Genomic DNA, 16,405 nt, shown 5'->3' with positions numbered 1-16,405 from the left:
TCCTGGAACTCCTCTCCTACCAGCACTGTGGGTGTACCTACAACCTCATTAGTTCAAGAAGGCAACTCACCACCACCTTCTCAAGGACAACTAGAGATGGGCAATAAATGCTGGCCTAACCAGTGACACCCACCTCCCATAAATGAATTGTAAAAAATGTTGACCGTATATTTTTAGAATTGGCATGGGATGAGTTAAATCAGGATTGAAAGGTATTTCTCAATGGAAAGCTTCACACTGGAGTGCTCTTCATAATGGAAAAGACAAAGGACAATATTTAGCCCACACAACAGGTCGTGGAAATATAAAACTCTCCCTCCAAAAAGGTTAATTGAAAGGAACACAGAGAAAAAGTAGGTAACTGGAGAGGAGGCCTCTCATCTTCTTCTATTAACTGGTCAGAGCTGTCATGTTTCATGGTGAACCATTGACAGAACTTGCCTCCATTCTGTATTAATCAATGACTGTTTGCACCAATGTAATCATCCAGAGTTATTTGTGGCTATGTTTCATTGATTTGTGGTGAGGTTCACAAACCACCTCATTGCACATTGATGGATGAGTTCCAGCCTGAAGCAGTAACGTTGATTCACAGCTATCTCGGAGATCTTTCGGGATGAGGATATGGCCACTGGTCAGATGGAAGCCACTGTGACAGAAGCCTGGGTGGAGGAGTCTTTGTTGCACAAACCCACATGAACTGTATATAGTTCATGTGAACATTTCAAAGCCCAAAGCTATTTGCTTTCAAAGTTAATATTTACCTAACCAGGGAGAGGAAGGTTAGAGAGAATTTACAGTAAGTGAGCTGTCCACGTCTGGTGAAAAATCCAGTTGTGTTTTTGTTGTTCTATATTTCTAGGGATGTACTAAAATATTCTATCTGGAGACTGGAAAGGGACATTGTTATTTTAAAAATCTACTGTTCTGAGGAATCTATGCTCCCCCCCCCCCCCCCAAAGTCTTGGACTTTCACAGGCACAGCCTTGTTTCAGCTCCCCAGCACCAACACCTTTCGAAAACCCCCAAATACCTCCCAGCACCAGCTTCATACAGTGACTGTGAAGGAACAGTAATAACGTTCCAAGTCAAGATGGCGTGTTGCTTGGAGGGGTACTTGAAGATGCTGGTTATCCCAAGCATCTGCGTCCATGTCCTTCTTGGTGGTAGAGGTTGTGGGTTTGGAAGATGCTGCCGAAGGAGCTTTGATGAGTAGCTGCAGTGCATCTTACGGCTGGAATACACAGCTGCCACTGTGCGTCGGTGGTCGAGCAAGAGAACATGGAAGGTGGAGAATGGGATAGAATTTCTAGTTTCCTCAGAGCAGAAGGAGGCCATTCGGCCCATCAAGTCTGCACCGACTCTGAAAGAGCACCCTACCTAGGCACACTAATCTGAACACCTTTGGACGCGAAGGGGTAAGTTGTCATGGCCAATCCACCTCACCTAGCCTGCACATCTTTGGACTGTGGGAGACTGAGGTAGATTCAGGACCTATCTCCTTGCTCGACCCACAGTAAAAATGGTGGCACTTTGATGTGGCTCGGCAAATACAGGTGTTCACCAAGAACCAGCGTTTGGGCAGAGAACCCAAGAGGAAGACGATGATACTGGGTCTCTCAGGGCACAGGGAACTCAAGCTCTGTGTAAGGTGAGAGGATCAATGAATTCCTGTCATTTGTCCAGCTTGAGGCCTTTAGAGGTACAAGTGTAGCAAAGTTTCATTACATATTTGATGATATGCCTGGCTAAAGGAAGGGTATCAATTAAATTTAATGGAAGTGCCATAAGGTTGTACGAAAACATGTTCAGGTGAAGGAGAAGAGACAGGTTTCACTCTGTAGGATTTATCATCTATCTATTAACATGGCTGACTGGATCCCAATTTAAATGAGTCACCAAAAAAATAAAGAAGGCTAACTACAACATGAGCTTGAATAACATTAATGTCAAACAGACCCAGGAGATACTTCAGAATATGTAAACATGAGGCAGGAACACTAATACCATTAATGAACTATTAAAAGTGATTAGCGGCAGGGATGGACGTTCTGGATCTAATAACTTGCGGCTTCCAAGTGCGAAACTAGCAGCTGGAATGTGTCCTTGGTCGGGTTGAGTCGTTGACTGTGCCCCAACCAGGAGAGAAAATCCACCCTGAAAGCAATGAGGTGATATACATGGACCACAGTTTATGAGGACACCCCACTTGGGCCATCTGATCCCTGTTTCTAGGTGTCCTTTGACACACTGCTCAGCTTTGTTAGGGCAGCACAGCGGCACAGTGGTTAGCACAGTTGCTTCACAGCGCCAGGGTCCCAGGTTTGTTCCCGGATTGGGTCACTGTCTGTGCGGAGTCTGCACTTTCTCCCCGTGTCTGCGTGGGTTTCCTCTGGGTGCTCCGGTTTCCTCCCACAATCCAAAGATGTGCAGGTTAGGTGGACAAAATTGCCGTTAGTGTCCAAAACAAAGTTAGGTGGGGTTGCGGGGAGAGGGTGGAGGTGTAGGGATAGGGTGGAGGTGTGGGCTTGGGTAGGATGCTCTTTCCAAGGGCCGGTGCAGACTCGATGGGTCGAATAGTCTCCTTCTGCACTGTAAATTCTATGATTTCTTCTGCTAGTAACACATTCTAATCTCTTCATGTGCCACTATCAGCACTTTCTTAGCTATGATCGTCACCATTTACATTCCTTTTGTCTTTCCGTCCACGATCTCTTTGTCAATCTACCTCTATCACTGGCCCTCTGTCCAGCCCCACGCACTCCCCCAACAGTATCAATCTGACCATATTTCCAGTTATCTCTCGCTTTGATAAAGAGTCACCCTTTATATGGGGCAGGAGGTACCGCCTAGCTGTAGTATCATGACATCCACACGCTTCTTAACCAGTAGCTTCCCCAGGATTCATAACAATGGGTGAGGGGAGGGCGGATGATGCAAGGTATTCCTGACATCAATCTGCAATTCAATAAGTGGATCTCCAGGCTCTGTCAGGACTATCGGGAATTAGCAATAAGCCACAGCCTTGCTCCAACATTACTTTTTTCAAAGCCGCCGTGCTTCAAAGCGTAGGAAGTCAAATTAGGAACATCTTGCCCCATCCCATGCCCTGGCGTTCCTCTGGACGACCAACTGTTTGTTAAACCATTAAATGTATTGAGTTGGTAAAAGTAATTAGTGTTCACTTACTTTATCCCTTTCTTTGTCACCACTTTTGCAGAAGTGAAGTTAAACACCTCCTCAAACCGCTGCAGTTTGTACAAATCCATCCTGTTAAAAGTCAATAATACTTGGTTCAGTTTTACTAAAAAAAAAATATTTTGTGAATATTTCTAACACAGTAAAATACAGATAAATAATAATATAATAATCTTTATTAGTGTCACAAGTAGGCTTACATTAACACTACAATGAAATTATACAAGATTAACAAAGGCAGATGTTGTTAAAAGTATCCTGAACCTCTCACACACTATTATTAATCCATACTTCTCATATACCAGGTCAGTAAACTCAATAATGCTCTACTATTCAACTCTTTTCATCAGCAACTTTGTATATACTGGCATTGGAGGAGGCAGGGATTCTGTGCACTTTCCACATTTATTCAAAATACCGCAATCAAGTTATTTTGGTTCTCATTGAGTAAAAGATTGGGTGTCCAAAAATGCTTTCTTTTAATTCCCAAAAGGGTTCCCACTTTGAAACGGTACTCTCCTTAGCAAACAAAGATGACCCGAATTGTGCTGCATCACAGAGATAAAGGATTGTGACTAATTGGATAGCTTTTTCAAAGAGGCATCACAGGCATGGTGGGCCCAATGGTCTTCACCTGTGCTGGATCGCACAATCATTCTCTGCTTCATTCCAGGGAGTACACATGAATACCCGAGTGAGTCAGAGAGAGCAGGATCCCAGACTCGCCCCTGCTCACTGCCAGTCACTGGTCTCAGCCAGCACATTGCTATGGCCGTTATAATTGGCCTCAGCTTTCCTCAGTTGGCAAGGCTGCTGGGTGCAGGGAATCAGCTGGCCTCCCACTCGCAATGACTTAGGTTGTGAGCAGGATAGAAGTGTGTATGTGTATGAGTGTGTGTGTGTGTAAATATGTGGGGCAGGTGTATATGGATTCTCCAGTGACGCCCACTGGAAGCAGAATTTGCCATCGGGATATCAGCCCAAACCTAGGATTCACACCGGGCATCGGACCCATCACAAATCTCCAGGCCAGTGACACCAACCATAACCGGGTTCCTGTCATGCTGCAAGCCTGATTCACCTCCCACACATGATACATAGATACATAGATACATAGAAGATAGGAGCTGGAGGAGGCCTTTTAGCCCTTCGAATCTGCTCCGCTATTCATCACGATCATGGCTGACCATCCAACTCAATAGCCTAATCCTGCTTTCTCCCCATAGCCTTCGATCCCATTCTCCCCAAGTGCTATATCCAGCCGCCTCTTGAATATATTCAAAGTTTTAGCATCAACTACTTCCTGTGGTAATGAATTCCTCAGGCTCACCACTCTTTGTGTGAAGAAATGTCTCCTTATCTCTGTCCAAAATGGTTACCCTGAATCCTCAGGCTGTGACCCCTGGTTCTCGACACACCCATCATTGGTAACATCTTCCCTGCATCTACCCTGTCTAGTCCTGTTAGAATTTTATAAGTCTCTATGCGATCCCTCCTCATGATGCTCCTCCCCCCCCCCCCCCCCCCCCCCCACCCCCACCCACCTCCACCCACCTCCCCCCAACCAAACACACACACACACATACACACAAGCTGGGAGCCTCACGGGTATGATTTGGTGCAAGTATTTAAAAACGGGTTCCTGGCGCCATGGTCTTCGAGGGGTGGGGGGGGGGGGGGGGGGTAAGGAGGCAAGGACCTTTCCAATTTTATTCCAGCTTGCTGATGGGGTATTTGGTGACCTGGGGGTAATGGGGATCAATATGGCAGTAAGAGTTTGTACTCGGGAGTCTCTCTCGGGATCGGGATGCTGTGGTTGAAGCTCCTAATTCAGCAGTGAATGACTCGCAACTCACTCTTTACATGTAACTTTCAGGCTCCTTTCTATTTACACTGTTGAATGCTGTCGCGCTCACTGAAAAGCCCAGATCACCCTTTGTCAAAGCTAAAAGCCATAGAAAGTGGGAGATATTTATACAGTAGGGTGAGAGAATGAAAGATGAGTCATAGCCACAGAAACCAAGGGAAGAGAGAGCTAATGGCAGTGCCCAGAGAGAATAAATGGTGTGAAACACGAAACAGCAGAGAAACTAAAATCAGAGGGTAAGCTGTGACAGATGTAGATGTGGGGGGAGGGGGGACATGGGTGGGAGAGAGGTAAAACAGGAAAAAGGGAGGAAGGGGGAAGCAATTGGGAGAAAAGGTAAGGAAAGAGGGGGTAAGATGGGGGGGGAAGAGTGGGCGAAAGAGCAAACCATGCACGTCTGTACACGTTATCCAGGCAGCGTGCCCGCCATATACATCCTGCCACACTCTGAGGCTCGCGTCACGTTCCAGGGGCTCCCCAGGCTGAGGGGTTGGCTGGTGGGTAACGAGGCTTACTCACTGAGGCCATGGCTATTGCCTCCTGTGTGTGGCCCCAGATATAGGTGGAGAACCGTTATAATGAAGGCCACTCAGAAACCAGGAGTGTTATCGAGCGGTGCATCGGGCTGCTGAAGATATGGTTCAGCTGTCTGGACCGCTCTGATGGAGCTTTACAAGAGAGCCCCCAGAGGGTTTTGCGGATCGTGGTGGCCTGCTGCGTGCTCCACAACTTGGTGCAGCAGCGGGAGTGACGGGCTGGAGGAGTGGTGTTACTAATGTGCTTAAGAGTGCGTTTTTACATTGGGTGTACTCTTCCTCCTGACTATGTACAACTACACGCGTGCCAACGTAGTGGCTCTTAATCTCCCTACTTCCCCGGCTGCCTACTCCTTCTCGGTGTCCCTCCAGATTGGACATCATGTGGGCAGCACGGTAGCATAGTGGTTAGCATAGTCGCTTTACAAGCTCCAGGATCCCAGGTTCGATTCCCGGCTTGGGTCACTGTCTGTGCAGAGTCTGCACGTTCTCCCCGTGTCTGCATGGGTTTCCTCCGGGTGCTCCGGTTTCCTCCCACAGTCCAAAGATGTGCAGGTTAAGTGGATTAGCCATGCTTCGTCAAGGGGAGGTCATGTCTGACACTTTCAGTCAGCAGAAGTTAGCTGGCTCACGGGAGTGCTACGGAGGGAGTAACGCAGCTGGGAGGGGTCCTAGCCTGGGGCGGGCGGGCGGGGGGCGGGGGGGCGCAGGGGGGGGGGGGGGGGGGGGGGGGGGGGGGGGGGTGTGTACTGGGTTGCTGCTGAAATGGCCAGGAAGGAGCTGGAGTATGCAGGGGGGGCCGGGGTGGGGGTTTGCGCCGTGGGGAACGGGCCGAGCGGGGGGAGCTGGCCTGGGGCGGGCAGGGGACGGGTTATGGCTAGTCAGCAGGGGAGGGGGGCAGGGAGTCCTCTGATCCGGCTGATAACTTGGAATGTGAGGGGGCTGAATGGGCCGGTCAAACGGGCCCGGGTGTTTACGCACCTGAAGGGGCTGAAGGTGGACGTGGCTATGCTCCAGGAGACGCACCTGAAGGTGGCGGACCAGGTTAGACTGAGGAAGGGCTGGGTAGACCAGGCGTTTCATTCGGGGCTGGATGCAAAAAATCGGGGGGTGGCGATTCTGGTGGTAAAAAGGGTGTCGTTTGAGACATCAAAGGTGGTGGCTGACAGTGGAGGGAGGTATCTGATGGTGAGCAGCAAGTTGCAAGGGGAGCGGGTGGTGCTATTGAATGTCTATGCCCCAAATTGGGACGATGCGGGTTTTATGCGGCGCCTGCTGGGCCGCATTCCGGATCTAGAGACGGGGGGCCTGATATTGGGGGGGGGGGGGAGACTTTAATACAGTGCTGGATCCCATAAAGCCTATTCCCGGATCGATTTTTTTGTCCTGAGCAGGGGGCTGATTTCGAGGGTGAAGGATGCCGAGTATTCGGCCATAGTCATTTCGGACAATGCCCCGCACTGGGTAGACCTTGAGCTGGGGGAGGAGAGGGACCAGCGCCCGCTCTGGCGCCTGGAGGTTGAACTGCTGGCGGATGAGAAGGTGGGCAGGCGGGTTCGGGGGTGTATCAAGAGGTACTTAGAGGCCAATGATAATGGGGAGGTCCGGGTGGGGACGGTTTGGGAAGCATTGAAGGCGGTGGTTAGAGGGGAGTTGATTTCCATCCGAGCCCATAGGGAGAGGGGAGAGCAAAGAGAGGGGGAGAGGTTGGTGGGGGAGATGGTGAGGGTGGACAGGAGATACGCGGAGGCTCCGGAGGAGGAACTGTTGGGGGAGCGACGTAACCTTCAGGCCAAGTTCGACTTGCTGACCACCGGAAAGACGGAAGCTCAGTGGAGGAAGGCACAGGGAACGGTGTACAAATATGGGGAGAAGGCGAGTAGGATGCTGGCGCATCAGCTACGTAAACGAGACGCGGCCAGGGAGTTTGGTGGAGTGACGGATAGGGGAGGCAATGTGGTGCTAAGGGGGGTGGACATTACTGGGGTCTTCGGGGGGGGGGCGCTTTTTGGATAGGTTGAGATTTCCTACGGTAGAGGGACAGGTTTTACAAATTTTACAAAGTGTACGCAGACCTGCTGGGCCCCCTGTTGGTTAGGACCTTTAACGAGGCAAGGGAGGGGGGGCTTTGCCCCCGGCTATGTCACGGGCGCTGATTTCCTTGATCCTTAAACGGGACACGGGCCCCCTGCAGTGTGGATCATATAGGCCGATCTCGTTGTTAAATGTGGATGCCAAGCTGTTGCCGAAGATCTTGGCCACAAGGATAGAGGACTGTGTGCCGGGAGTCGTTCATGAGGACCAGACAGGGTTTGTGAAGGGAAGGCGGCTGAACACCAATATACGTAGGCTTCTGAATGTTATCATGATGCCGGCGGTAGAAGGGGAGGCGGAGATAGTGATAGCACTAGACGCGGAGAAGGCCTTTGATAGGGTTGAGTGGGGGTACTTGTGGGAGGTGCTGGAAAGGTTTGGGTTCGGGGAGGGGTTTGTCAGTTGGGTGAGGCTGTTATATGAGGCCCCGATGGCGAGCGTAGCCATGAATAGGAGGAGATCGGAGTACTTTTGGTTGTACCGAGGGACGAGACAGGGGTGTCCCCTGTCCCCCTTGCTCTTTGCGTTGGCAATTGAGCCCCTGGCCATGGCGTTGAGGGAGTCGAGGAATTGGAGGGGTCTGGTGCGGGGTGGGGAGGAGCACCGAGTGTCATTATACGCAGATGACTTGTTGCTTTATGTGGCGGACCCAGTGGGGGGAATGCCGGAGGTGATGCAGATCCTTAGGGAATTTGGGGGCTTTTATGGGTACAAGCTCAACCTGGGTAAGAGTGAGCTGTTCGTCGTGCAACTGAGGGATCAAGAGGAGGGGATTGGTAGGTTCCCGCTGAAAAGGGCGGGGAGGAGCTTTCGGTACCTGGGAGTCCAGATGGCTAGGAGCTGGGGGGCCCTTCACAAGCTTAACCTCACTAGGCTGGTGGAGCAAATGGAGGAGGAGAATAAAAGATGGGACATGTTGCCGCTGTCGCTGGCGGGCAGGGTGCAGTCCGTCAAGATGACGGTGCTCCCAAGGGTTTTGTTCCTGTTCCAATGCCTCCCCATCCTTATCCCGAAGGCCTTTTTTAGGAGGGTCAACAGGAGTATTATTGGATTTGTATGGGCGCATGGGACTCCGAGAGTGAGAAGGATGTTTTTGGAGCGGGGCAGGGATAGGGGGGGGGGGGGGTTGGCATTGCCCAACCTCTGTGGGTACTACTGGGCTGCCAACGCAGCGATGGTGCGTTAAGTGGGTAATGGACGGGGCAGGGGCAGCATGGAAGAGGATGAAGATGGCGTCCTGCGTGGACACGAGCCTGGAGGCGCTGGTAACGGCGCCGTTGCCGCTCCCTCCAACGAGGTATACCACGAGCCTCATACAGTTCGAGGTGCTGCACAGGGCCCACGTGTTGGCGGCTACCCTCAAAATTTGGGGGCAATGGAGATGGCATAGGGGGGAAGTGGGGGGGCTCGATGGAGTCCCCAATACGGGGGAACCATCGGTTTGTTCCAGGGAGCATCGATGGCGGGTTTCTGGGCTGGCACAGGGTAAGTATTAGGAGGTTGAGGGACCTGTTTGTGGAGGGGAGGTTCGCGAGCTTGGGGGAGTTAGAGGTGAAGTTTGGGCTCCCCCCAGGGAACATGTTTAGGTACATGCAGGTTAGGGCATTTGCCAGGCGGCAGGTGGAGGGGTTCCCTCTGCTGCCCCCACGTGGGGTACGGGACAGGGTGCTCTCGGGGGGTGTGGGTTGGAGGGGGAGGGGTCATGCAGGAGGTGGGTGAGGCCTCGGTGGAGGAGCTGAAGGGTAAATGGGAAGAGGAGCTGGGTGAGGAGATTGAGGAGGGGACATGGGCGGATGCCCTGGAAAGAGTGAATTCCTCCTCTTCTTGTGCGAGGCTCAGCCTCATACAGTTCAAGGTGCTGCATAGGGCCCACATGACTGGGACGAGGATGAGTAGGTTTTTCAGGGGCGAAGACAGGTGTGCTAGGTGCTCGGGGAGCCCAGCAAACCACGCCCATATGTTCTGGGCATGCCATGCGCTGGGGGAGTTTTGGAAGGGGGTAGCAAGGACGGTGTCGAGGGTGGTGGGATCCAGGGCCAAGCCAGGCTGGGACTCGCAATTTTTGGGGTTGCAGTGGAGCCGGGAGTGCAGGAGGCGAAAGAGGCCGGTGTTCTGGCCTTTGCGTCCCTAGTAGCCCGGCGGCGGAGGCTGAGTGAGTGGGCACATGCATGGTAGATGCAGTGTAATGTGGATCAATGTGATATTATCCAGTTCGGTAGCAAAAATAGGAAGGCAGATTATTATTCGAATGGGTGTAAATTGAGAGAGATGGATACTCAGCGAGACCTTGGTGTCCTCGTGCATCTGTCGCTGAAAGTGAGCGCGCAGGTACAGCAGGCAGTAAAGGCAGCAAATGGTATGTTGGCCTTCATAGCGAGAGGATTTGAGTATAGGAATAGAGATGTTATGCTGAAATTGTATAGGGCATTGGTGAGGCCACACCTGGAGTATTGTGGACAGTTTTGCTGTCCTTATCTGAGGAAGGATGTTCGTGCAATGGAGGGAGTGGAGAGAGGGAGGTTCATTGGAATTAGGAAGAGTGAGAGGGGATCTCATAGAAAGTTATAAAATTCTAACAGGATTAGACATGGTAGGTTCAGAAAGAATGTTCCCGATGGTGGGGGAGTCCAGAACTTGAAGTCGTAGTTTTCGGGATCAGGGTATTGAACATGATGATCAGCCATGATCATAACGAATGGCGGAGCAGGCTCGAAGGGCCGATAAGCCTCCTCCTGCTTCTATTTTCTATGTATGTTTTTATGTAAAAGAAGGATTTGAAAGGGGATGAACAGGCAGCGCAGAGGGGCAGAGGGTCATAGAATCATAGAATTTACAGTGCAGAAGGAGGCCATTCAGCCCATCGAGTCTGCACCGGCCCTTGGAAAGAGCACCCTACCCAAATCCACACCTCCACCCCATCCCAGTAACCCCACCCCACCTTTTTTGGACACTAAGGGCAATTTAGCATGGCCAATCCACCTAAGCTGCACATCTTTGGACCCGGTTAGGGAACTCCAACATGTAAGCTCCATAAAGGGGCAAGCCAGCCTACACAGACCTGGCAGTTCAATACTCCAATTTGTTTCTTTGTTTGTCCAGTTTGAGGTTTGGGAGCTTTCAGTATGATTACTCACTAGTGGATTAATCTGAATTGGATCTGTTAATATCAGTAATATAAGTTAATGAGGCTTAACTACTTTCATGCCTCCCAAGACTCCATGGTGTACACTCTGCAGCACACAAATCAAAACAATTAGCCACCCCTGACTGAGTGGCATATGTGGAGAGAAATCCCAGTGCAGACCTGCGGGGTCAAATCGTTTCTCAGGCATATCTCAAGACAATAACTGTGCTCTAACGTTCTGTGAATTGATCCGCAAAATGGTATTGTGCTGCTGGATGATATCATTGAATCTGGGCTAATCTTTCGTTCTCCGCTGTAAGAACATGCCTCAACCTGTCGGGTGGGGAACAGGACCCAAAACATTGCTTTCCCATCCCCACCCTCAACTCCAGTGGAAATTTGCAAAGATCCCAAGGCTCACAAATACCATAAGGTTTTAAAATCTGCTGTAATAAGGGTGACCACATGGCAAAGACAGTCCCCTCCTGCTGTTTGAGTGTCGGCCTCGATAACTTGGCAGCGTGATTCAGATTTAGTCATAATTTGTGTTGGTTTAATTCACATTTCAGCTTGGGAGAATGAGGAAACCTCGCTTTGCAAAGGGAGTTAATCTTTCGCATGTATATTCTGGACAATGGCCCAGACTCTGCAGTTGCAATAACGCTGAGATTATCAGCACTGGGGGGGGTTGCAAAAAGTTGCTGCCACACATTATCCTCTCCAACCGTTACTACACCGGTAATAATAATCTTTATTATTGTCACAAGTAGGCTTACATTAACAAAGAAGCTACTGTGAAAATCCCCTAATCGCCACACTTTTGGGTACATTGAGGGAGAATTCAGAATGTCCAATTCACCTAACAAGCACGTCTTTCGGGACTTGTGGGAGGAAACCGGAGCACCCGGAGGAAACCCACGCAGACACAGGGAAAACGTGCAGACTCCACACAGGCAGTGACCCAAGCCGGGAATCGAACCCAGGACCCTGGCGCTGTGAAACAACTGTGCTAACCACTGTGCTACCACGCCGCCCACAGCATTCCAACACTCAAAGTGCTTGAAATTACGCTAATTACCCATTAAACACACCAGAAAAAGTTAGCCCTTTTTCATTCAACTGTGATTGAATTTTTGAGTGATGCATATTAATTACTAACAAACAACGTCTTCGGCATTGAAAGTTGACATTTATAATTATTTTGTTTTTAAAGAGGAACGTTTAAAAAGTTGAATATTTATGTTTACTTTTTCTTTCATCTTTTATCTCGCTCCCATGTTCCGATCTTTCTGTCCAGATTTACATTGAATACCTTGCCCTTCCTGCTTAGACTGAGGCGGTTTCTATAAGCAGGTGGAAGAGCAGTTTTAGTCAGGATGCCTGGAATTCCTGGTTTCGCCACATGTTCTGTGCTTTTTACTATCACAGAATCTCTGCAGTGCATAAGGAGGCCATTCAGCCCATCGAGTCTGCACCAATCCGCCGAAGGAGCATCCTATCCAGGTCCACTACCCCACCCTATGCCCGTAACCCCACCTAACCTGTGCATCGCTGGACAATGAGGGGAAATTATATCACGGCCAATCCACCAAACCGACACATCTTTGGGCTGCGGGTGGAAACCGGAGCTCCCGGAGGAAACCCACACAGACACGGGGAGAAAGTGCAAACTCCACAGACAGTCACCCGAGGCTGGAATCGAGCTCGGGTCCTTGGCGCTGTGAGGCAGCTGTGCTAACCACTGCGCCACATGTGGGTCTTAATTTTCCCCACAGGTTCCACACCCAGCCTGACAAAAGTTCTCAGGAAGGGAATACTGCGCGTGGAGGCCATGGAGATCAGATTCGTCAGAAAGACACAGGTGCTTTAAAAGGTTAAATGGTGAGGGAAGGTCGCACAGGCTAGGTTTGTAGATGGAGGGTTAAGGGTGATCAAATTAGTTTAGGGTGACTAAAGAATATGGCATGGTAGATACCGAGAAATTATTTCCACTGATGGGTGAGTCCAGAGGAAGGAGGCATAACATTTTAACGCACAGAGTTGCGGAAATTTGGAACCTACTCCCCCTAAAAAGCTGCTGGGTCTGAGGGTCAATTGAAAATTTCAAAGCCCAGATTGCTAGATTTTGTAAGGTAAGTGTTTTAAAAGATTGACAGAACCAAGGCAGGTGGATGGAGTTAAGATACAGATCTCACCAAACGTGGAACAGGCTAAAGACCATGGGCGGGATTCTCCGACCCCCCCCCCCCCCCCCCCCCCCCCCCGTCGTGAACCCTGCCCCGACACCGGCTGCCGAATTCTCCAGCGCCGGCCTTTTGGTGGGAGTGGGAATCGCACCACACCAGTCGGGGGCTGTTGGCAGTGACCCCGCCCTGGCAATTCTCCGCTAACCAATGGGCCGAGCGGCCACCCGTTTTCAGCCAGTCCCGCCGGCGTAGATTACATCAGGTCTGTACCGGCGGGACCTGGCTCTGAGGGCGGCCTGCAGAGTCCTCAGGGGGGCGCGGGGGGGTCCGGCCCCAGGGTGGGGGGGGGGGCTACGGTGACCTGGCCCACGATTGGGGCCCAGCCATCTGTGGGCGGGCCTGTGCCATGGGGGCACTCTTTCCCTCCGTGCCGGCCGCTGTAAAGCTCCACCATGGACGGCGCAGAGAAGAAACCCCCTGCGCATACGCAGGAAATACGCCAGCGGTTCTGCGCATGCGCCAACTCGCACCAGCTGCCGGAGGTCCTTCAACGCCGGTTGGCGCAGCGCTAAATACTCCAGTGCCGGCCTAGCCCCCGAAGGTGCGGAGGATTCCGCACCTTCCAGGCAGCCCGACGCTGGAGTGGTTCACGCCACTCCTCGGAGCCGGTACGGCCCACCCCGCCAGTTAGCGGAGAATCCCGGCCCATAAGACATAAGAGCAGAATTAGGCCACTCAGCCCATCAAGTCTCCTCTGCCATTCAATCATGGCTGATATGTTTCTCAACCCCATTCTCCTGCCTTCTCCCCATCACCCCTGATCCCCTTATTAATCAATAACCTATCTATCTCTGTCTTAAAGACACTCAGTGATTTGGCCTCCACAACCTTCTGCAGCAAAGAGTTCCACAGATTCACCACCCTCTGGCTAAAGAAATTCCTCCACAACTCAGGATCGTCCCTTTAGTCTGAGATTGTGTCCTCTGGTTCTAGTTTTTCTGACAAGTGGAAACATCCTCGCCACATCCACTCTATCCAGGCCTGGCAGTATCCTGTAAGTTTCAATAAGATCCCCCCTCATCCTTCTAAATCGGAGTACAGACCCAGAGTCCTCAACTGTTCCTCATACGACAAGCTGTTCATTCCAGGGATCATTCTTGTGAACCTCCTCTTCGACCCTTTCCAAGGCCAGCACATCCTTCCTGAGATACGGGGCCCAGAACTGCTCACAATACTCCAAATGGGGTCTGAGCAGAGCCTTATACAGCCTCAGAAGTACATCCCTGGTCTAAAGGGGCTGAACTGCCTCCTGCTGTTTCTATGCTTCAAATTAGACTCTGCCTCCACATGGCCAAGCTGGCATTCAAGGGAAAAAAATAAAGTTCTGGATAAAAATACTTTTAAAGTTTACTCTCACTGATTTTAATTTTATCACCTATAGCCGTTGAGGTCCTGAGTATTATCTGCTCGATGTGCAGGCTGATCACTTCTCGAACCACCATGCTGCTCTCTCACCGGCTGCTCTTTCAGGATAATTCCCTTCACTCCGCTAACATTCTCTTGTAGTCATCCAGTGGATGTTTCCCTCCAGCTGTTTTACATTAGTTGCAAATAATTTTTGAAACCTCTTAAAATAATTTTCCATTCACAAAAGCAAGGAGTCAGCGACATTAACATTTTTTCTGAAAAGGTAGAGCCATGTAAAAATGAACTTCAAAGGCAGGTCAGTTCCATTTTAAAGAGATACGTCGTCTTTAAAAAGGTGTGGAGTCCGAAAAGATAAGAGAAATTCATAACGTTTGAATCTTCTGATGAGGCTTAATTCAGATCAAAAGTATTTGAGATTGGTTTCAGACATTTACCACTGGTGCCCAAATTAACAATCTTGGCATAACTGGGGGAGTATTTATGAAATGGTCTTTGACAAAGAGTCATCGGACTCGAGACGTTAGCTCTTTTCTCTCCCTACAGATGCTGCCAGACTTGCTGAGATTTTCCAGCATTTTCCCTTTCGTTTCCGATTCCAGCATCCGCTGTAATTTGCTTTTCTCAAGATGGATTACAATATCCCCACCTTATGTGGGTGCAGCTGAAATTGTTGTATGGCAGCATACTTACTCATAGTGGAAGCCAATATCGTGATTCCCAACGACCACAAACAGCTCTGTGTTGGGCGAGTGTTTGAACATCATCTGAAAACGCTGTACATCATCTTTAAAGTCCTATTAAAGATACATAGCATCAGTACAGGGACATCATAGTTTAATCAATAATTAAGTCTTGGAATACACATCTGATGAAACCAAAAAGTAAACAGCCCGTTATAATCTGCCCGCTACAGCACAATATCCCAGCCCATTCCTGTCATTGACAAGACCATCCGTGCTCCAAAAGGAAGATTTGCATTCATATAGCGCCTTTCAAAATCACAGGACATATCAAAGTGCTTACAGCCAATCTTGTGTTTTTGAAGTACTGTTGTAATGCAGGAAAGACCAATTTGCCCACTGCAAACTCCCACAAATAATAATAATAGATAGTGATGTAATAATGGTCAGGTAATCTGGTTTTGTGCTGTTGATTGAGGGATAAATATTGGACAGAACACCGGGGACTCTTCAGTTCTTCTTCAAAATAGTGCCACAGGATCTTTTGTATCTACCCTGAAGGCCGCAATTTAATACCTCCTCTAAAGGCTGCAATTCCAACTGTGCAACACTGCACTAGACAGCGAGTCTTTGCTTTTGTGGTCAAGTCCTGGAGTGGGACTTACACCCACAATCCTAAGGAACACTGCTTGATTCAATCAATATTCCTTTTCCTGCAGCCTTGTTTATTTGCCAGGACATTTTTGGCTTTAACTTGCTATTGGGATGTCCAAAATATCTTCAAAGCAGTTACACATTTCCTTGGAATTTCTGCACTGCTGGTTTGCCAGCTTCTGCATACATACTGCAGAGTCTACATTCTAGACAAATAACATAGTCCTTGGATCATTTCAGCAGCTTCTTGAAAGATAGTCACAAGGCAAAATGAAAACCATTTCCAAACAATTTCAAACATTAAAATTTAGACCTGCTCCACAGCGCCAGGGACCCGGGTTCGATTCCTGGCTTGGGTCACTGTCTGTGTGGAGTCTGCACATTCTTCCCGTGTCTGCGTGGGTTTCCTCCGGGCGCTCCGGTTTCCTCCCACAAGTCCCGAAAGACGTGCTGTTAGGTAATTTGGATATTCTGAATTCTCCCTCAGTGTAACCCAATAGACGCCAGAATGTGGCGACTAGGGGCACTTCACAGTAACGTCATTGCAGTGTTAATATAAGCCTACTTGTGACACTAATAAAGATTATTATTATTCTTTCACGTATTCAGTTATCAAGGGGTTCAAACAATGAAATATT

The 16,405-nt window shown here is 49.8% G+C and overlaps 1 protein-coding gene across 1 annotated transcript in view; it reads right to left on the bottom strand.

Annotated features, from left to right (window-relative positions):
• The window catches only part of mppe1 (metallophosphoesterase 1), a 98,807-nt gene that overhangs the window by 47,885 nt on the left and 34,517 nt on the right, over positions 1-16,405 (bottom strand). Inside the window, exons 3-4 of the mRNA XM_038808667.1 lie at positions 15,124-15,227; positions 3,190-3,270 (exon numbers count right to left, since the gene is read on the bottom strand). Of these exons, the coding sequence (XP_038664595.1) occupies positions 3,190-3,270; positions 15,124-15,227 (185 nt within the window). The remainder of the gene's footprint in view (positions 1-3,189; positions 3,271-15,123; positions 15,228-16,405) is intronic.

Source organism: Scyliorhinus canicula, chromosome 10 (assembly GCF_902713615.1).
Source record: "Scyliorhinus canicula chromosome 10, sScyCan1.1, whole genome shotgun sequence".
NCBI classification, from domain to species: Eukaryota; Metazoa; Chordata; class Chondrichthyes; order Carcharhiniformes; family Scyliorhinidae; genus Scyliorhinus; species Scyliorhinus canicula.
The sequence above is the reverse complement of the archived record's forward strand: the minus strand, read 5'-3'. Positions and strand labels throughout refer to the sequence as shown.